At 35.4% G+C, this 23,083-nt stretch overlaps 1 protein-coding gene across 1 annotated transcript in view; it reads right to left on the bottom strand.

Moving 5' to 3' along the window:
• The window catches only part of CACNA2D3 (calcium voltage-gated channel auxiliary subunit alpha2delta 3), a gene marked incomplete at its 5' end in the record, with an annotated part of 625,719 nt that overhangs the window by 340,144 nt on the left and 262,492 nt on the right, over positions 1–23,083 (bottom strand). The window contains one exon of the mRNA XM_081319069.1: positions 7,435–7,597. Within this exon, the coding sequence (XP_081175195.1) occupies positions 7,435–7,597 (163 nt within the window). The remainder of the gene's footprint in view (positions 1–7,434; positions 7,598–23,083) is intronic.

The following is a 23,083-nucleotide window of genomic DNA, read 5'->3' as shown; positions in this document are numbered from 1 at the left end:
ACCACCAGATGGATCTGTAGCTGGCTGGCAAACTGTATTCAATGAGTAATACTCAATGGCACTACATCCACATGGAGAGAAGTAAGCAGTGGAGTACCACGAGGTTCCATCTTAGGCCCAGTATTCTTCAATATCTTCATCAATGACTTAGATGAGGGAATTGAAGGGGAACTCATCAAATTTGCACATGACACCAAACTGGCAGGAGTAACCAACACCCCAGAAAACAAACTCAGGATCCAAAAAGATCTTGACAAACTTGAACAATGGGTCCTATCCAACAAAATGAGTTTCAATGTGAGACAAGCAAAGTTTTACATTTAGGCAGGAAAAATCAAAGGTACAAATACAGATTGGGCAAGACCTGGCTTAAAAACAATAACTGTGAGAAGGAGCTTGGGGTCCTAGTGGATGATCACTTGACTATGAACCAGCAGTGTGCAGCAGCAGCCAAAAAAGCTAATGCAATCCTGGTTTGTATAAACAGAAGCATAGAATCAAGATCACCGCTTTATAAAACTCTAGTAAGACTACACCTGGAATACTGCAGCCAATTTTGGTCACCATATCTCAAAAAAGATGTTGAAAGTCTAGTAAAAATTCAGAGAAGAGCAACTAAGATGATCAAAGGCCTGGAGACTAAAACATACAAAGAACAGCTGCAGGACTTGGGTTTGGCTAGTCTAAAGAAAAGAAGAAACAGGGGAGACATGATAGCAGTATTCCAGTATTTGAGGGGCTGCCACCAAGAATTGGGGGTCACGTTATTCACCAAAGCACCTGAAGGCAGGACAAGAAACAATGATTGGAAACTGATCAAAGAGAGAAGCAACCTGGAATTAAGGAGAAACTTCCTGACAGTGAGGACAATTAAACAGTGGAACAGCTTGCCTCCAGAAATCATGGGTACTCCATTACTGGAGATTTTCAAGAAGAGGCTAGACAATCACTTGTCTGAGATGGTATAGGTTCTCCTGATTGAGCAGGGGGCTAGACTAGAAGACCACCAAGGTCCCTTCCACCTATATTCTATTCTATTGAAATGTATGTGCTGGATTTAGAACTAGCAGAGATATTCCAAATCACATTGTTAATATACAATGGGTAATAAAAAAGAAGGTAATTTTAAAAATGTCTACTTTTGCTTTGTTGATTATTCAAATGCCTTTCACTGTACAGACCAACTGAATCACTGGAAAGGGTTAAACCACAGCAGCAGCAACTGAATGCCTCTGAAGTGTGGCACTCTAGAAAATGATTGAGAATACCTTGGACTGCAAAAAGAACCATTTATCCATTGTTATATGAAGTAAAACCAAACTGCACACGGTTAGTAGTACTTATAATAAGCAAGCTAGAGTTTAACATTCTGGACATATCAGGGGAAAGAAAAACATCACTGGGGAAAAAAACTATACTTTAAAAATTAAATTAACTGAAGAGCTGAAAAGAAGATAAGATAGCTAAATAATATGAACAATGACACAAGCAAGAGCTCAAAGAAACTGTTATTGACAGACTATCCTGATGAAATACTGCCTATTCAATTACGGAGAATAAGAAGCAACTAAATAAATTTACATATTCATATAATAAATATATTTAAGAACTCTGAACTTCTATATGTGGTATTTTGCATTACACATGTTGGGCAATATTACCTACCAGTAATATAGAAATAATAATAACAATAACTACAAATTTAAAAACTGGCAATCTGAATGAGAACTAAGAAACATAAACCAGCAGTATGATTCTCATTTCCCAAAGCATCTTTTATTATATATATATTTTCAGGAGAGTTCATAATAATATTTTTAAAGAGTTATTTTTTCATATCAGAAATTCTCTATACTTGAAATCTGAAAATATATAATGCAAGCATCCTGACTTGACTAAACAAATCTCCAAAGCTCAGCCACTTTATCACTGGAAAAGGGAGTGCAGCTGAAAAATTCACAGCAGTGAACTGTGAACAAGCAGGCTATTAATTTAAACAACGGAGCAGTTTTGTAGGAAAGCAGATTTGGTAGGAAGCTATTATAAGTAATGGTGCCCCAAAGAAAATAACTCTGCAGAATACAAATAAAAATCTATTTCTACTTGTGATTAGATAAGATCTCTCACTGAAACAAAGCTGCTGCTGGAAACATCAATATAATTTACATTATAGGTCATATCTACAAACTGCTGCTGGTCATTGAAACTGATGCCTAGGATTAAAGCTATTACATATGCCATCCACTTCAGTACACCAGGCAAAGTAAGCTAGGATATGATAGTGAGGATGAAAGCCATAGACTTATTTTATTGCTTTAGTGCATTTTTACTCTTTGTTCAGCTCCCCCTCCTCCATTTTAAGGTAACTCCGAATAAAGAGACATGCACAATGGTGGGATTCAGCCAGTTCACACCACCTCAGCAGAACCAGTAGCTAATTTTTTGTTGCCCAGGCCTAGAATGGACTTCCGGAAGCGGCATCCACACAGAGAACCGGTTGTTCACATATTTGAATCCCAGCACTGGACATGCAGGATTGCGGTCAGCCCTTTGAAATAGACTAGACTACAAAACCAGTACTAATAATACTTTTATTTTAAGGTAACAGAGTCCTGTAGGTCTGACTGTACCTCCCTTTCCTCCCACTCCTTTATCTTCAAGAAAACTAGCAAGGGTCCAATCTGAGCCACTTTCTCAAATTACCTATCTACCTTGGACTCCAATTTCTTTTGTCTAACCGTTGCCTTGGCTGTGACTGTTCCTCCTGTTCATCAAGTTTACTCTTACAGACCATTACATGCACATGGCCAGATCATCCTACAAAACAATGCCTATTTTTCACACATGGCCTATCTATCTCCTAAATAAACAAGAAAACAATACCTGCATGTATATGATTCTGGGGAAAGCTTTGCCTCTTCTGTTCTTATAATCAATAGGCAGGTAAAAGACCTCCATGGAGTCCTCTTTGGCACTTTGGATCTGCTCTGACAGGTTTAACTAATTAACTTCCCTGCCTATCTTTTCATTTTTTAAAAAATGACGATACTATTCTGAACGTGACCATATGATTAGAATAGTGTTCTGGTTTGGATTTTTTCTTTATATTTATACAGTTCTTCATACTACTAGTATGGAAAGTCCCCATGTCTATTAAAGAGAATAATTTTCTATTATTCTTAGACTTCCTAACAAATCTAGCCAGTCATAGACGTATTTACATAAATAGACACACAACCAGAAACAGGCTGAATAGAAATTAAAGAGGTTGCTATGCTATCATAGATAGAAGACTTGTGGAAAGTGCATTTAGAGGTGAGTGTGTGACATGTGTCTTGATATTTGCAATGTCTGTATTTTTAGTGTTATACTTTGTTGGCATGCAACCTCCATGGAACTCTGGGAATGAAGCAATGTAATACCTGGAATAGGTTTTATATTGTCTCAGATGTACATGCAGATGTAGATTTGGGATTCAGTTAATCTCGTATATCTGCACAGTTGATTGTTCTAAGAATGCAGAATAAAATAGCTGATATTTGCTTGCCTGCAGTAGCTGAAAATATACACTGCACACAAAATGTATCAATCTTACATAACTTAAACTGCACATTAGAAAAGCAAACTGTTTAAGAAACTTAGTGAACAAAATATTTATGGGGATGGAGAAAAGGATATCCCTCTTTTCTTCTAGGATCTAGGAAAGATTCTATGAGGATATCCCTTCATGTTATCCCTACAATACAAGTCTCTGAGGTAAGATCAGATGAGAGAGAATGACTGAACCAAAGTAAGCTTCCATGCTGATACTGGAATTGAATTCAGGTCTCTCTAGTTCTGAATCATTACACCTAATCCACTGCATCACGCTACTTAAAACTCCCTCAACCATAAGGGAGTTTTAATTTTGAGAGAGAGAAAGAGATGAGGCAAGCAAGGATATTTCCTTGGGTTCTATGACCTGTCTTTAATTTCATCCCAATTCTACGCTGGACCACTTTTTTCTAGCTGAGCATAGCCAATAATTGAGCATTTTTAATATTTTATGAAGTAATAAATTGTGTTATTGGGAAAAAGTGAAGATGGTGATAGAAATAAGGTGCAGGCCATGTCATGTGCCATAATTAAACCCTGGTTCTTAAGTCTCCAATCCTCCACAAACGTCCTAAACCTGGCACCCCCAACATGCGAGTAGGATGGTGAAGGATGGTACATGAAGTTGCCTGCACTTCTTTACTGCTTTATTCTATCTTATTATTATATTGTTAGGATTTGTTTCTCCCCTGAAGGTGAATAAATTTGCAGTGTATTAGAGGTTGACACGTACAATGAAACAGCTTTATCTGATCCAGTAGATATTCTCATTTTAAAGCTCTCATGCTTTTATAGCCACACATGCAACTGTGCCCTTTAAGGTACAAAACATTTTATTTGTAAAAGGGCTGATGTTGGGGATGGAATGTTCTTCTACTTCCAGAGGAAGGATGTGCCAATGTCCAGAATGATCCCCCAAATCAGCTTTGACTGATATTAGCCATGTTATCATAACTACCTCTGTGTCAAGTGAATTATTTATACAGCTTCTAGTTGAATAAACTGTTACAAATTGTCTCCCATACAAGTTTGCCAGAAGCAGTCAACTGCAAAACTGGAAGACTTCCCATCCATCCCATTCCATCTTCACTCCCCCTTCCCTCTTTCCAGGTTCCAGTCCATTATGGTTGCTGAAAAGGTGACTTCAGAGCTTCTGACTACTGAAGCAATATTGATTGCATCCCATGTTCTTATTATTTTGCAGGTCACATGATAGTAGATTTTATACCCTTGAATTTCAAAGTGCTTGCTCCTTCATAACAAACAATTTTAATACTTACTGGCAGGAATGAAATACTTCAGTACAGATAATACTTTTACAGAAAGTGCAAGGACTAAACAATTGTAAACAGCAAGCAATCCCAAGTAGCAAATAATCAATGTACCACTTAATGACATTTTAGTATTTCATAGATTAAGACATGTTTACAGTGGTGGACTGCCTATCCCTCCCCTCCCCAAACTGTCCATCCAGCATATAAGAATTTTCAGTATTCTGAAGGATTATCAAGCATGAAAGCCAACAAATTATACTCTGTAATTGACTGCTAAGATTTTATTTTCATATTTTAGTACCTTGAAGGAAGTAATTTCTGTCTAACTGCCAATTGTATTTTATAATCAGAGTGTAGCATTTGAAAGGTGAAAAAAGCTCTGGTTATAATATTCAAGAAAAATTGATAATCTTAGCTTGACAGTCACTTGGAAGAAGCTGCTGGAATGATGACTGAATGATATTCATTGCTCTTTCTAAATGGTGAAAAAAATAACCAACCTGCTTTATCAGAAGTGGCTGTGGTTCATCACATTTCAATATATTTTCGACAAGGCTCATACACTCCGTATAATTTCTTCTCCAAAGCAATCAGAGCTTTGAATACAGCATGCATTTATCAAGTTTTAGCAACTCAGCTCTTAAGACAAAGTAAGCCAGTAGAAACCTCATAATGAAATAACCTTCCCCTATACAAAGTCTTCTCTTACTTTCACTGAGCTGAAGAGATCAGGAGACATTTTAAGTCCAATTTTTATAGCATGACCCTTGCATTGGGAGAAGCAAACAGATAGTTCAAACTAGAAATACAAATCCCACAGAGATCTAAATTGAAAAAAAAATGTTTTTTTTACAAAGTATCCCTTTTCAAAAGCCAATTACTTAGATGTATATAACATATAAAAATAATATGGTCTGATGAAATTCCATCTTTCTGTTTCAGATTTAGAGATATTCTTTATTTACTCTATTCTGTTGTTGAATAAAACCTTAGGCCAAAAGTTTGAATGGAGAGTGTGAGAAATATTCTTGCTCTGTAAAATGACTCTGTTGCCAACTTGGATTGATCAAATAAATAAATAATTGGACATCTTGAACATGGAATGATTAATGGGTAAAAAGGTTATGCTGCCATAATCTCTAAAAGCATTGCTAGACAGAGACCTTCCTTCCTATACTTATTGTTCTGTATTCCTTTGAACTCTTACAAGCTATGAACTGTAATCCTGCCAAAGTTGATTAGCAAGATTTCACTCATTTTCCTTACTGCCAATCATTCCAGTGTTTAATCCCTAACTCATCAATTACTACTTATACAAAAAGGAGGCATTGATTATTGCAGCTGGACACTTCGTTGTGCCTTGGTAAGATAACACTTAGAATATACATCCAGTTTTGATCTAATGATATAAAAACATGGTGAGACTCATGCTTACAAACCACTGACTATCTATAGAAAGGTACAGCTTTTTGTTCTAGTCTTGGCAGCTTCTCCTCTGTAGAAGGAATTTCAATCTTGTTACCCTCATGAACATAGAAGGACATTTTTGATTAAGTGATTAAGGCACCAGGCTAGAAAGCAAGAAACTGTGTATTCAAGTTTTACCTTAGACATGAAAGCCAGCTGGGTGACCTTGGGCCTGACTTGGGCCTGACTCTGTCAGCTAAATTCACTTCACGGGGTTGTTATTATGGAGAAAATAGGAGGAAGCAGGTGTGTTGGATATGTTTGCTGCCTTCAATTGTTTGTAAAAAAAATAATTAAAACGGGATATAAATAAACAAAAAATAAAATAAATGATGATCTGTGTGGTGCAATAGTATTAACTTAAATTATTCTGGCATGTAAAGAAAAATATATCACATGTAGGTAAATGTGAAATATATTTTTTCTTCAGAGAATGAGAATAGGTTGTTAAAATAGGCTGGCTACAGCTATGCTAATATAATAAAGCACTATGCTTCTATTATGCAAAGAAGGGATTGCCCCAGATACAAGATCAGTGTAAGAAATATTTGGGGTCTACTCCACATTCCTTTAGTTGTACACATCAGTGCTGGTACTGTTTATTAAATAGTAATTTCTCTGTATATACAGCAATCACTTCACTGGGCCAGTAGGATATTTGTCTGGGAACACGAATGGCAAATATTAGATCAGTGAGAAGGGAGATAACAATACTGCCAAAAGGCCACTACATATATACAGCAAAAGCTGGAGAGTTTGTATATTATTCTCTAGAATGTAATCGGTGGAGAAGATGCTTATTTTATCACAAAATTGGTCATCCAAAGGTAAGAAATTTATACAAAAGATTGCAGATGATTTTGCCTCGCCCTGAACATCTTATATAGAACCCAAATAAAGATGCAACACTGAAATGGGAAACTATGCACAAATTATTTTTCTAATGATTGAAACTATTAAATAAATATTTCATTAAATTTTATTTTAAAGATATAGAAACGTTTGGAGAATGCATTCATCATTATTATCAGTGGACATCATATCCACAAAAGTTGATATCAACAAAAGTATGTTGCACATTGCTAAACCTTTTCCTTACCTTTATTGTACATATTTGTTGGTACTTGGACATCACTCAAAGTGACATTCACAGGCAAATTGTTGAAATGGTCATTTGGTTCAAGGATGAATTCCTTTCCCAGTTCTAAGAAGTTTCCATCTTCATCTCGTTCATTAATGAGAACAGCATTGAAATATTCATACTGAAATAGAAAACCAATGATGATAAATCTATAAATTGCTTTGTTAATACACGTGGATAAAACCAAGTCAGTTTAATTTGGCATGGGTCCTACAATGTCGAATTTGATGCACAATAAGGCCAGAAGAACAATTGCATAAATTATTATGTAGAAATAAACCATCACTGAACCTGAAAACTATGTATACAATTTATTTGGTTTTTTTTGTTTGTTTTATGACATTTTGTACCACTTCAGTCCCACAAGGTCCAATTTGATGTACAACAAGGCTAGAAAAATTGCATAAATTATTATGTAGAAGTAAACCATCACTGAACCTAAAAAGCTATGTATACATTTTATCTATCTATCTATCTATCTATCTATCTATCTATCTATCTATCTATCTATCTATCTATCTATCTACATTTTTACCACTTCAGTCATAGTTAATTCAAAGAAACTCACACTTTGGAATATTAGCAGTCTAAAACAATACACTAGTAATCATAACATAATTGCAATGATGCAAAAAATATCTATCTGCATATATTCAGAGCACCACACCTTAACCAGTATGGTCTGAAATAAAAATATTCTGCAACACTAGAAAGGAAGTGGCTATCCTTGACCCTGGGATAGGCTATTCAATAAGAGGAGTACCCACAGAGAATGTCCACCTCCCAAATCCTGTCACATTTACCAATAAATGGGAACTCTTAGGAGTCACTACTTGTTTTAGGCACTGAGGAAGCAGATTCTACATCAGACAAACAACTGTAAAGATACTAGAACCCTGGTGGTGCAGTGGTTAGAATGCAGTACTGCAGGCTAACTCTGCACAAAGACAGGAGTTTGGTCCTGGCCTGGTCAAGGTTGATTCAGCCTCTCATCCTGCCCTCCTAAGTGAGGGCAGTTTGGGTAGTCATGATTGTAGTGATTAGGTCACTCCCCGTTTTTGGTAAATGTGACAGGACTCAAGACATGGATGTTCTGTGTGGGTACTCCACCTCTTACTGAATGCTTCTTCTGACTGCTATGCACACCTCTGCTTCAGCTCCCCTCCCCCCTCATTTCTGCTCTTCTGGCCATCCTGCCAACATGGTAGTCCTATGTTTTGTTGCCCTGTTGCCCCTGCCACTCTGCTGCCCATGACTCCTGCTTCTCTGTAGTTTGCCATCCCTGCTGCCCCCAGCTGGCCTTCATGATCTTGTTCTTCCCATTCCTGACAAGGCCAGCATGGCCTGGTTGTTTAAGGCCTTCAGAAGGCCTCAATTAATTCTTAAAAGATAGCCAGAAGTATCAATAGCTACCAATTTTTTAGATTTAGAGGAAAAATATGTTTGAAACCAGCTGTTGGAGACCACTTGTGGGAGAAAGCTTTGCAAACATATATTCCATTTAAATTCCCCATGATATTAAGTTGCTCTCAGAATGACTTAGCAGGGTTCTTTTTATGTTCTTATGACACTTGAAGGAGAAAGATTTACAGATTACAGGATAGATTTAATTTTTCTTCCAACAATAAATAACAGATAAGCAAAAAGCAATTTAGATAATAATATTGATTATTTTTTTAGCATGACCTAGGTCAAACAGACTACATCTAGCTCTTAGAACAAGTGAAGTCTCTAGTAACCAAGGCTTTTAAACAGTGAAATAGAAAGAGAAGAGAGAATATAATGTTAAATGTGACATGTGTTTTGTTATTATGGTACTGTTTTACCTTTACCTCAAGCATTATATTAAGCACTTTGTAATCATAGATACCAAACTCAAGCAAGATCTTCATACAATTTTCTATAGTTTTGTGATTTAGTTGCATAACAGAGATCTACATAAATTCTTTATCCAACCAGCTGAATATTTTTTCCTAACAATTGACCTTAATCTTATTTGCAAGACTTCACACAATAATTCATTATAGGCAGCAGTTAAATAATGATAATCCAACTGTTGATGATAATTACACTGTCTTTAAACTTAAGAAACTACTTATACTGTCAATCTAATGCAATATTTTGTATCCAATGGCATAAATCCTCAGAATTTCAGGCAGAATATATCTTCCACTGCACTTTAAAACCATTTAAGAATATTGAATACTGTCCTATACCAAATCAGATTTTTGAGCCATCTAATCCAACATTGATTGATAATGCTCCTCCAACATTCAAGCAAATATTTTTAAAATCCTTTTGAAAACTACTGAGACAACACTGGAATCTTCTAAAAGGAATGTATATTATCTACCAGAGAACTTCTGCCCTCTTCTTAGAAATCTTCTACAGAGATTATGCTACAGCCTTGCTATACAATTTAATTGAATTCAGAGTTTCTTTCAAATGCCAGGAGCTAAATCAACCAACAACTGAGAAAAAAGGGAAACACATTCATGTATGTGGCTTTCTGTGCATAAAAATGTTATTTGTAGGGGTTCCTCAAGCACCCACACTGACTTTCTTTAAGGAGAAATTATTAGAAATACCAGTTGGAATGGACCAAACATCAGGCTCATCTAAAAAATGAATTCTGAAAAAAGCTGCTCAATGGATGGTATGACCAATAAAGATATCAATCTTTGCTGGAATGAAGTCATTTGAAACAACTGTGAATATGAAGTGGATACACTTAATACCCACAGGGCTTAATTTATTCGTCTTCCTATCTCTCCCACAACTTAATGGACATTGCCTTATGTTCCTTATCCTTGGAACTAAGTGAATACTGGTTGACTTAACAGATATTTCAGCCCTGAGAAATGTTAAGTTCCCAGCATATTGTCAACAGCAGCAGTTCATCTATTTCAGCAAATCATTGCCATTGATTCATGTAGGGTTATACTGTAATAAAGGCCACAGGCACTGACAGCTTGAACTTTGTGAACTCTTTGTTTCCTTCTTTAGTCAATTCACAACCAGTGAGGAGATACTCAGCTCTTTCTCAATTTCCGCTAGTATGTGTGACTGGAGATAAATTGTTCAAGGACTAATTCTAACCAAAATCACTCTAGCTTATCCAACATGTTTCTTTAAAATATTTAACATTAGCACTTTAAAAAACCCTCAAGGAATTACTTTTTGCATAACTTATTCCAGATATTTTAAATACAGGGCACATTCCTCAAATATATGTTTTGTTCAAATTTGAGCAGCTATGAAATCCAGCGGCAATGGAATGCCATTCCCAATTCCACAATTTTGTTACATCTACTGAACCAAAATACCTTATTCTGTTAATAAATCTTGGTACAATATTTTGGATGTAATACATTGATATAATCAGTTTCTATACACATATCCCAATTCTTTCATTTTATTCACAGATGAGTGTTGTTTGATTTGTCCTTATTATATAGCAACCCTTTGAAGTCTAAAGTGCATTTTGCTGTAAAGAGAATAAATTCCAGGAGTGGTCTGCATAATGTTACTTGCACTCAAGTTGGTATTGATCCATTGGGAATTTTTCCTAGATAAAGCCTTCCTGTATTCCTCCATTATCATCTTATCTTTTTTTAAAAAAAATATTAACATTTTATTACATACAAAAATTTAAAACATTGAATGTAGTGTATCGTCTTTGAAATACATCTTTGTCTGATCATTCCATATTGGTAACTTTGCATGTGGTACATAAGAGAGTAAATGTTACATACTTATATACAGCTACACATTTCCAGTTAACCTTTTTCTACTTATATCCATTCTATCGACTTCCTTCTTTTTTCCCTCACACTTGTAAAATTTATTCCATACTATGTAATATTCTGTTTCATCCTGATCTTTTAGTTCTTTTGTCATCTTGTCCAGTTCTGTGCAATACAAGATTTTCCTTATTAGCGCATCCCCGCTAGGAGCCTCAGCTACTTTCCAGTTTTGAGCAAGCAAAATTCTTGCCACCGTTATAACATGTATGATTAAGTATGTATCGGCTTTGTTTATGTTCTTTTATAATAATCCTAATAATAGCGTCTCTGGTTTGTATTGAATTTTTTGACCAGTCATTTCCGTTATCCTTTTCCAAACCCTAAGCCAATAAATCTGTACTTCTTTGCAAGCCCACCAGACATGGAAATATGTACCCCTTTCCTTCTTACATTTCCAACAGGTTGGTGAGTAACCACTAATACATTCTTGCAAGTATGGCCAGCAGCAAGTGCCACCTATAAAGCATCTTATAGATGTTTTCTTTATAAGATGTCACTAAAGTAATTTTATTATTACGTTCCCAAATTTGCTGCCATTGATCCAAATTTATAGCATGTCCCAAATCTATTGCCCAGGTAACCATTGTTTCTTTAACTTGTTCCTCATATAATTTATATTCTAACAGGTATTTATGTATGTTTTTAATTTGCTTTTTCTCCGAACCTAGTAATATTTTGTCAAGCCCTGTATCTTGTCTATTAATTCCCCACTCTTATCTTTATTAAAGCAGTTGTGCTCTAAATATTCAGATGCTGGATGATAAATATGTCTACCTTTCTAGACAAGCCATTTGTCAGATAGTAGATGCTGATGCACTGAGTATAACTTTCAGTGCAGGCATGTTAATATAAGCAGAACTCTATATAAGAAACAGAGCTACATTATCACTTTCTTGATCTTCCTCTTCCCATTTTAATACATATACAGTATGTGCATATTGCATAGTCCCATTCATGGTTTTATCTACTTATATGTAGGTCTGACATAGTTGCCTTTTAATCTTTCGCACTTTAGAGCATTTCTTAAAATTTGTTTTCCATCTTCCAATCCTTCACAAACCAGTTTCAAGACAATCTTCAATCATCTTCACTTCTATGGCTTTAAAATACTAAGGGAAAGGCAGGGAAAATCATAAGCCAAACATTTATCCTTCCAACTGACCAGCAGGAGACTTTTTCAAAATGGAATTCAAACAGTGCCTTTCCTGAACTGCCATAGCTCCTGGAATAAACAAACAGTTATAGTCTTTTGTCTGCACCCTTCAAAAAGAAAATGAAAATAAATTATTTGGATTATATCCATCTATATTTCGATGAATATTGTCAAATTATGTGCATAATTCATCAGTCTAGGAATGGATTCTTCTGTATTTCAGAATGTTCCTTTCCCCTCCAGACTATGACAGAAATCCTTAAGATCATACAATTCAGGAGATATAATTTCACATTTTCAGAACATAAAGCCCCTACAAACTAGACATCATTCAAGGTATTCTGGATATAACATCCCAGACAAGAGAGGCTTTTTTCAATAGTGGACTATCTTCAGAACTCTTGAAACATTTCTGGAAAAGAAACCCCCATCCTAGAAATGATACGTCCAGAGAAAGGTTGTGACTTTGCTATGAAGGTGTCATCCTTTCACTTTCTATTTGAAAGGCTATGCTAGCTGTGATCCTATAAAGATGGCACAATGGCATTTTTTGCAACTTTATGCTTTTCACAGTAACTCAAAAATAATTGTAGGTTATACTGTACAACCTTGACACATATGTTTAGGGAAGAAAGGAAGGATTTTTCTCCAGAGATTGTGAAATCATTAAGAAAGATTAAGATCATGAAACTGACTAGAGTTTATTGAGAGAATTAACACTGTTTAGTGTACTGTAAATAACCAGTGTTGCTGGCCCCAACACTGGATAGCAGAACTTTAATATTTTCATACAGGGGAAAAAATTCAGAAATTGGGAAAACTGATTCAGAGTGGTTTCATTGATAAGATTGTTTATGTTTCTCCTAGCATAATTAGACTGAACCTAAAACAGATCCAATAAAAAAGAGGTTGCCTACAAAAAAACAAAGTTCAACTTGGCAGCTAAACTGATTTGTATCCATTGAGAAAAAAGGGAGAGGGATGCAATCTAAGCTGCTGGCACCTCAGGCTGTTCCCAGCTATTTCTTAAGGCAACTTCAAACATTTCAGTTCAGGTACTCAGTCTGGACTGTGATCGGAGCAAGAACTCAATGGTCATTCCCCTGAAACTTTCTCTTCCCATCAGTCCATCGCTTATGTGGACTGGTATATCAATGCAAATGCTTCTCATTTGCTTTCCCAGATGTTTGGACACAGGAATGTCCTTGTTCCCAACATTGTCTTCCTTGATATTAATGCAGATCTTTCTTTCTTTTACAAATTTTATTGATTTTCTAATATTACATTCACATACTTGAAAAGCAATGTGGTGGCTGAGCAGTAGTAATTCAATTACATACAGATATCATTAGTACAGATTTCAGATTGCTACCATACACATTTCCTCTCTTTTTCCCTTCATATACAGTATACTGTCTATTTGTAAATTAAAAGACAAGTTTTATCCTATCAATCACATAGAAAATAACTTTCTTACTATATCCATAGTTTTTAGTTTACACATATTGTAGTTGTTTTAACATACAATCTTTTAGACAATGACCTAATAGATTTTTCCGTTTCAATTTCCACTAACATTTAGATTTAACGTTTGATATTTATCATTCCCAAGATTTTTAATATGCTCCCAATTCATCTATCACCATTCCTCAGAAAATCTAATATTCAAAATACACATCCCGTCTACTTAACTTCTCACCCTCTATGTCAACAAATTAAGGATACAATATGATATCCTTCCTTTTTTTTACTAGTTTTCAGTTTTTTTAAGTAGTAATCAAAATTTCTTTTTATTTCAGTATTTAATACTTCCTCTCTCTTCCTCTTTGTATCTACTATCTCTTGCTTAAACTAATAATTTTTGTTGATCTGTGCATAAAGGTCATATAAAGGTGAATAATGCGCATTATTCACCTTTATATGACCTTTATGCACAAATCAATATTCAAATTATCTATTAGTATTTATATTGCTAAATTTTAATAACCAATTTTTTTTCTTTATCTCAGTTGATAACAATGTCTTGTGTTCAACATACACATCTTATCTATTTAAGTACATTCTGTTTTAGATTTCAATAAGATGGTCGAAACTCCATTCTTCTTGAGTCTTATTCTGGCTTTTTTCCTTTGCCAAATCATCTTCCATGTCCTTGTTTTGCATCATTGAACCAGTCTCCTTGTAATATCATGTATATTAATTGATATTGGTAAAACCATCCGGGCGCCATTTTTTGAGAGGACTTGCCCAAAGTTATTTCAATCTTTTCAGTTTTTCTTTTTTTTAATAAGAAAAAACCCAGATTTCCAACAGAAGTAAATAATGAAAAATAAAAAGTAAAAGATCTTTCAGTCCACATGCTTTGAGAAATAAAGTTCCAATTGGGATTCAGTTACTTTTTCAACGTTTAAAATGCCCGTGGGTATTTAGTAGCCGCTCTTTCTGGAGGGAGGGCTAAAGTCCCCCTTCCCTCACCGCAGGGGGAAAAATGCTTAGCAGCTTAAGGAGGTACAGAAAATAATTAGGGTGTAAGGTAGATCTCACCCAGTCTCTTCCACGCTGCTTTAAGAGTTGCCTGGTGAAAAATGTGACTTTGGCTGTTCACAGCCTAGGGACGAGCCATAATGGCCAGTCCTTTCGTCCGCCGGTTTGGAGGGATCACCAGGTCTAATGGGAGAGTTGCATATCTCCCACAATCCAGCGAGCGCCCCTCCTTGCTGGTCGCCTCTTCGGGGTGACTTTTGGCCCTTTTCAGGGGGCCCCCAGCGATGCGAAACTGGATGGGGGAGAGACAGCAAGTCTCCCAGCCATCCATAGCAGCTGCATAGCACACCAGAAGCTAATGCAGATCTTTCTTTCCCTGCCTTATTGTAATATCACTGCTCTGGTGCTGCAATAATCAAAGCAACAGAATGTTATTTGGACTGCTGGAGGTCCATAGACATTTTTAACAAGGAAGAACAAATAATTCAGCATCATAGAAACAAAAGTAGCAGTGTTCCTAGATGAAAATTATACAGATAGTCCTTGTTTAATGACTATTTGTTCAATAACCATTTGAATTTATGATGGCACTGAAGATACAAGACATATGACTGGTCCTTGTATTTATTTCAGTTAAAGCATCCCTGTGATCATGAGATCACAATCTGGATACCATCAGTGCCCGGCTTCCAATTATGAAGTTGCAGCATCACATGGTTATGTGATCACCATTTGTGACCTCTGATGATCATGAGTGGATCCATTCCTGAACACACGAAGCCTTAAAAAGGTCCATTCCAGTGACATACATATCTCCTTAGTCCTTAGTTTTTTAAGCAAACCGATGCAATGGGAACATAGGTTCTTAGCTAATATAAGGATAGCATCGAGATCTCACATGGAGGGTTCATATAGTTTAATTCCTTCTCTCTTTTTCACGCACACCTCATCCATTACTATGAGAAAGGAGGACTGTATATAAATAGGAAAAGATATACTAAGGGAAGTTAATATACCAGATCCTGTGTTATATGTTTTCAGAGAGGGTTTTAGGTGAAAATCTGTCTGTTCTATTTTGGAAAGAGCTTAATCAGGCAGACCACAACCTGAGTTCACTAAAACTTCTAGAATAATGCTGAAAAGGATGTCTGAGGGGAGAGGTTATGGAAAGCTTTCCATTTAAGCAGAAGAAGCTTGGCTCTATAACATGTTGTGAACATCTGCAATTGATTTATAGGAAAATGATTGTTTGTGACAGTTGAAAGGTGGTAGAAGGAAAATTAAAAATAAAAATGGTTGAAAAACATGAAAATCAAATCCATCCAGCACACCGAAACTACATTTGAGATAATGCCCTGGGGGAAAGTGCTAAAGCTTTATTTGCTGACAACAGATACTCAAATCCCTAAGCTGTTAGAGAAAATGACATCAATTTAATCTTGTCAATAGAGGTCAACCTTTAATACAACCTTAACAAGGTGATTCTAAAGACAGCACGATATGTCATGTCCAAAATGTATTAGGTTAATAAACATATAAACCTAATATTTATATTAAGGCAATCCTACTAGGATTTGGGGCTCACGATGACATAACCATAAGGTGAGATCAATTTTCACACCCAAAAGAACAACAATAAGAAAATCTGGATATAAGTTGTAATAACAGAAAAATAACAATTAGCATTTATATAATGCATTCATACAGAATTCATTCAAATAGATCCATAGAGCAGTATATCACAGAAATCTTTTTTTTCATAATGCAGCATGTTATGATAGTAGTCGGAATAAAACATTGCAATGTCATACCAGCAGAGGCTATGCAGCACTACAGAAATAATTTGAAAAAGATCTTTCAAGTATGTTGTTATCTGCATTTTTTTAAAAGCAGTTGTATCATATCATGTAGGACTGAGTAGTGCAGAGTTTTCGGTTAAAGTGTTTTTAATCCCTATCTTCATTTAATAGTTTTAGTTTGCATAATAGTATGTGATACTTTTCTTTTCTTTTGACAAACGAGCACAATTCAGAGCACACTGAAGATGTCCCCCCCAGCCAAATCGCCAAGCTCGGAGATAAAACCAACAACCCAACTATCAACCCAAGCTACTAATATTCAAACACATCTCAACTTTTCTTTTATATTTTTGTTTAATGATTTTGGACACTGCCCAGAGTCCTTTTTTGAGTTCTGTAGCTGTTAAATATTCCAATTAAATAAATAAACTATGTTATTTGAGGAAATGATTGGAATTTAGCAGACCTCTTGCTTTAGATGTTCAGATTTAAATGTATGAAACGCAATGCATTTGACTTTCAGCAAAAGGAATGTAATAAATATGATAGTACAAATCAGAAAAATCTACCACCCAGGTTTTGGAACTTGAGAGGGTGCAAAGGTTGCATTTGGGCTTGCATTTGTTTAGAATGCAGTCTAAATATTAAAGGAAAATCTACAACTATCATCTACAATGAAAGATTCCTGAAACACAGTGGGATTTCTATGACATCATGTATAACACAGTGCTCTATGTCACCAGCTCAAGAACATCTAGTATAATTTGAAATCATGTCTTCAATAAAAAAAAAATATTTTAACTAGTGAAAAAGATTTCTTCTACAATAGTGATTTTCAAAGTTGGCAACTTTGTGGTCTTCACGTTGGCTGAGGAATTCTGGGAGTTGAAGTGCACACAACTTAAATTGCCATCTTTGAAAAACACTGTTCTCAGAATCACGAGAAATCCCCAAGAAACAGAATCCTTAAAAAAAACCCCACCTAAGTTATTAGTTTATTTTGAAAGGTGTAAATTAAATTTCATTTGTCAAAATAAAAGTACAAGATGCAAGATATGTAACAGCACTAGCATCAATTCACAGCCAGAAGTCAATTAACTTTTACAATATTTTTACAACAAAAGTTGACAGAGTAATATTTTGTTGCAAAGAATGTGTATGTTCCCCACTTGATAAAATAATCTGAAACATCTATGAAACAATAAACTAGTATTACTGGTGAAGAGCCATTCTAAGCTAAATATATTTAGAATGATTATACAGCCAACATTTAAGAATATATCAGATCGTATAACTTTTTAAATGAAGGATTTTTTTTCCTAGTCAGATTAATAGCATTTATTATGCAATACAGATTTGTGTGACATTTTCATTTATTTGAAATCAAAGCTGTAGAATAGCTCAAGGCATGAAGGTTTACTCTAAAAACAATGTAGGTGATGAAATACAGTTGTTTTGTTTACCGTCTGCAAATAAGCAACTCATATGCCAAGAAAAAAGGTTTAAAAGTACAGCCATTTCTTAGTGTTGCTTTGACTGCATATCCACCAGCGCAATTGTATTCTTCCATCAATGAATAACTTATGTATCATCTTAGGAAAAAACAATACAGATCTGCATACATGCATTTTTGCATCTTATAATGTAAATGTATACATGAAAATGCTTGGGAAAAATCCCTATCCTTTAAATTTCTGTCCATTCTGTCCATCTATTCCAGATTTGGAATCCTTTTGGACAGGAGACAAGTGTTGCTACTCAGCTTCTGTCATAGGCAATTTCAAAATTTCTGATCTCTCTTTTCATAGTCTTTTATCTTTATACTGAACAAGATGGTCTTTCAGTACAGAATGTCATGAAATGAAATAACTCCCTCGGTGAACTGCAACACAAGACCGTTCTTATCACTAGCAAAACAAAGCAAAGCAACCCAGGAAATATCTATCTACAAATGAAGCAATGGTTTCATTCTTTTTTTTTTAATTCAAGTTTGTTGATAATTAGATAGTTATTGCAGGATAGCTGACAACAGCATGACTTATAGACTAAAAGCATTATACAAGAACAACACAAAACCATTAAATATTTCTAATAAAAAGCCTAGCTGTATTTAATTATGAAGATTAAAATCTCTGATAAATACTATGTTAATAATGGCATAGTTCCAGTCACTAGAAAGCAAGGCATACCATCCATAGACTTGGGATACAGATTATCTGAGACAGTTTCAGGTATTGTTTTTTTGCTGTGAAACAAATCGTGCCACAATTAGAAAACCAGCGCAATCTGAATATTTAGTACATCCCACCCCAACACTCAGTTTCTGAAAGCATTAAAATTATAGGCTTTTTTCAAGAAACATGAGAAATGCATAAGGATCTTATTTCCCTTAGGTATTTGGTAGTGGATTTGGGGCAAATATACTTTTAGCAATCTAATTGTTTAAAATTTGAGGGGGGGGAACCTACCCAAAATATGTTATCATTGGAATTCAGCACTTTATAAATTGAACCTGAAAAATCATCTGAGTAACAATTGCTACTGAAGTTGTGGGAAAGGCTATCTAGAATTTTTCAATTTGCGGAGGGGGACAAACTGTGAAAGATAAAATGGAAATGGAGGTTTATAAAATGTGCAGAATAAAGGAATTTCTGGAGCTTGTTTTGTAATAAAACATTTCTAGACTGTTATAGCAAAGTAATTAGCAAAGTTCTATAAATAGTGATTGCCTTTCATTGAAAGCAATCTTTTTTCTTTCTTTTATTAAGAAGTTTTATAAACTCTGAGTTACTGGAACTATAAAAAAGAACTCCAAATGATTCACATAAGCAATGTTTATATTATTTTGGAAAGCATTATTTCAGCTATTGAGATGATATTAGTCCCATGCATCTCTCTTTTAAATATGACAGGAAAAAATACAATCCTGCCAGGTGTAGCTTTTCCTATCCTACAACACTTCTCTCCATGAAATCTTCCAGATGGATGTCTTACCATACCACCAATAATGTCCTCCCCTGATGATACCATAAAGTGCCTGCAGTTACTCCAATTTCTCTGCCCCTTTCTTCTATGATCTTCCATACTGCAAAAAGTCCAGCTTTTCTTCACAACTTAGCCATGCCACTCAAAAGCCCTGATTTTATATTTCTGCATAACAAGAAGACATTTTTGGTGATTATCCCACCCTTCTACATTTAAGAAAATCCTGCTAATTTCTTGCCCACAGAGGTCCTTCACTTATATGATCAATCAATCATATCAATCAATCTTCTTCAACATACAGGCAAGTAGCATACATACAGGCCATTTACAGATCATGTTTTTTGTTTACAATTCATGCACTCAAACTTATATTCAATTATTTGGATTCTACTATAAAGCAGTTTCCAGAAAACAAATATAGGGGGAGCAAACCACTAGTGATCTATTTTTGGGGAGGTTGGGGGACTTTGTTCATAGGACCTGAGATTATTAGATGCAATGGGAGAAGGACCAGTGAGTGGGTGTCAAAGAAAATCACTGCTTCATCTGCTTGGAGAGCAGCAAAGACAATTGGTCAAGTTGGTCACTATCACAATGGCATCCTCTACTTAATGAAATGAGCAGAACTTTTGTTTATTTGTAATTATTATTATTATGGTTCATTGCACTGTCAGCCAGATGTTTAGACTGGATTTGGCATTTTTATACAATTATTACTCCAAATATTCTGACTACAAAGCATATGCAGCACATATGAGTAATTATATGTATCTTTATTCAACAACTCATTAGATTTAATTCTTATCCCATCACCAAGGAATAGGCTTCAATATCTTATCCAACTTCCCACAAGACAAAGCTTCCGTATAGTAGCCAAGAGTCCAACAGGCTAAGCCCTATAATTGAAGAAGTCTTGACTGGAGTATCTTCATATTCTGCTTGCATCAAGTGGTTAGGCTAGAAATAATGTAGAAAGCCACTACCACATTCATTGTCAAGCAAAAGTGAGATACTGAAGAGTAGACTAGATTGCACTGATCCTACTAATGATGTAAATTATGATGGTAACTGTGCATGATTAGATTTGTGGGATTTTGCAACATTGAAAGATATAGAAATTATCTATTTATTATATCTATTTGATATATTCTGCCTGTTTATCTATTTATCTATCCATCCATCCCTTCATCTGACCACTTACTTACATTGTGTAATTCTGGGGATTTTACTAGAAGATTTATGAAGCAGAATTGGATGCATACTTCCTTATCTTAAGCTCAGGAAATAGAATTTTATGTTTCCATGTGGTGGTTGAACATGTAATACAGAATTAGGAAAGCATTATTTCTAATCACTGAAGAGTTATAGTTGGGTCATACTTTCTTCTGCCCTATCCTTGGTGGGATCTTTGTGTAGAATAAGACAATCTTTCTCATCTTCATTCCAAAACCTAGAGAAGCAGATGTTCCTTAATTGTGAGATGGTCTCACCACCTGTTGCAAACAATGCTTCTTAAGTGTGATGATCTTATCCTTGGCAGGAACCCATAACCTTGAACTTCAAAGGTTTCATTCCTGGCACAAGTAGGCAACACATTCCAAGATCTTGCTGGGTTTTTGGAAGGGCCTGAAGACTTGGCTCCACCATCTGACCTGAGGATCAGAGTGATGCTGAGCCCATAAAATAACTGTACTGTTCTTGAGTGCCTGTGCTATCTAGTGATTGTACTGTATGGCTTCTACATATTTAAGCTTCTACATACATACATACACATGGCTTCTACATATTTAAGCTTCTACATACATACATACACATGGCTTCTACATATTTAAGCTTCTACATACATACATACACATGGCTTCTACATATTTAAGCTTCTACATACATACATACACATGGCTTCTACATATTTAAGCTTCTACACACACACACAGACACACACACAAACACACAGTTTGTTTTAATTGTAAGCCACCCAGAGTCATACACACACACACACACACACACACACACACACACACACACACACACACACAGAGTTTGTTTTAATTGTAAGCCACCCAGAGTCACAAATGTGAGATGGATGGCTACATAAACTAAATAAATATGTATGTATGTAACTCATCATTATTATGATTGATAAAATCCAGTGAGATAAGATCACTGAAGGCAGGTATGAGTAATGATAGTTAAGAGCCTATATACACTGTTCAGAAACCCCCATGAAACACTTATCACGTTTGATAATGTTTTATACATCACAACATTTACAGCATGTACATGTTTTATTTATTTTTGCAATTATGGATACAATTATGTACCATCCTTAAAGTATTCTGTACCAATTATAGATTGGGGTATATTCTGTTGAATTATTTTGCTATTTTCTTATAAAGTCTTGGAAGAAAGACCTACATACTCATTCTAGTGTAGATACAGCTCTGAAATACAAAATAATCTGCAACCCAACTTGCTGGACTGGGGACAATACACCTATATATTTCTGGAAATTGTATCCTGTCTTTCCGCCAAAGGACAGAACTGGGAAGGATGAACTTCCCCTTCTCTGAGCCAGGTTTCCGTGATATGAAAGTCATTACTTTCATTTAAGATTAAAACCTGGATAAACTTAACTTGCAACTGATCTAGCACTAAAAAACATGATGTTGGTCTGAAGAATCTTTCTTTCAAAACCTGCAACGCCCAGGTTTCATCTTCTCATAGTTTTACCATTTGAGACTTTTTGATGCTTCTAGTAAATATGGAACTACACACCTTCTGTCTAAGGTAGTCATCTTCTTCCATTGAGTTTGGTGCTTCAGAGGAAGTACGCGTAGCAGCAGCAGGGGAAGAAAGGGACACCCACCTAAGCCAGGCAGATCAGTTACATCAACAATGGCAATTATTGGGTGACAGATGCTCTCATTCCCTATTCTCCCCTGGTTTTATGACACTTTGGTTAACCCTTACCCACAATCAAACCCATTTTCTAATTTTCTTCTTTATGACACTGGATGTTGATGGGATGCCATCATTTCCAAGGGCTCGACAGATAGTTGCAATGAAGATTCACACCTAGTGGCCAAATACACTTGACAAAGAATGACTTAGCTTTATATTACTTTTTGTTGGATCCTATATTTGCTAAATTATGTGCAAAGAACATTTTAAAGATTAACACTGCAAGTTTCAATCTAATCTAGACCACAGGATCCATACATAAAATCCCAGGTGATGCATCAAGTTAGTAGACATATTTTCAGCTCCCACATACATATACATTTTTTTTCTTAAATTAGGATCATCAATGTGTTCTTCTTCCATCCAAATGTTTCCCCAGATAGGTTAAAGCACTACAGTATTAGCATTATATGAGAGGA

Source organism: Vipera berus (assembly GCF_964194415.1).
Source record: "Vipera berus genome assembly, chromosome: 2".
In the NCBI taxonomy this organism is placed as follows: Eukaryota; Metazoa; Chordata; class Lepidosauria; order Squamata; family Viperidae; genus Vipera; species Vipera berus.
The sequence above is the reverse complement of the archived record's forward strand: the minus strand, read 5'-3'. Positions and strand labels throughout refer to the sequence as shown.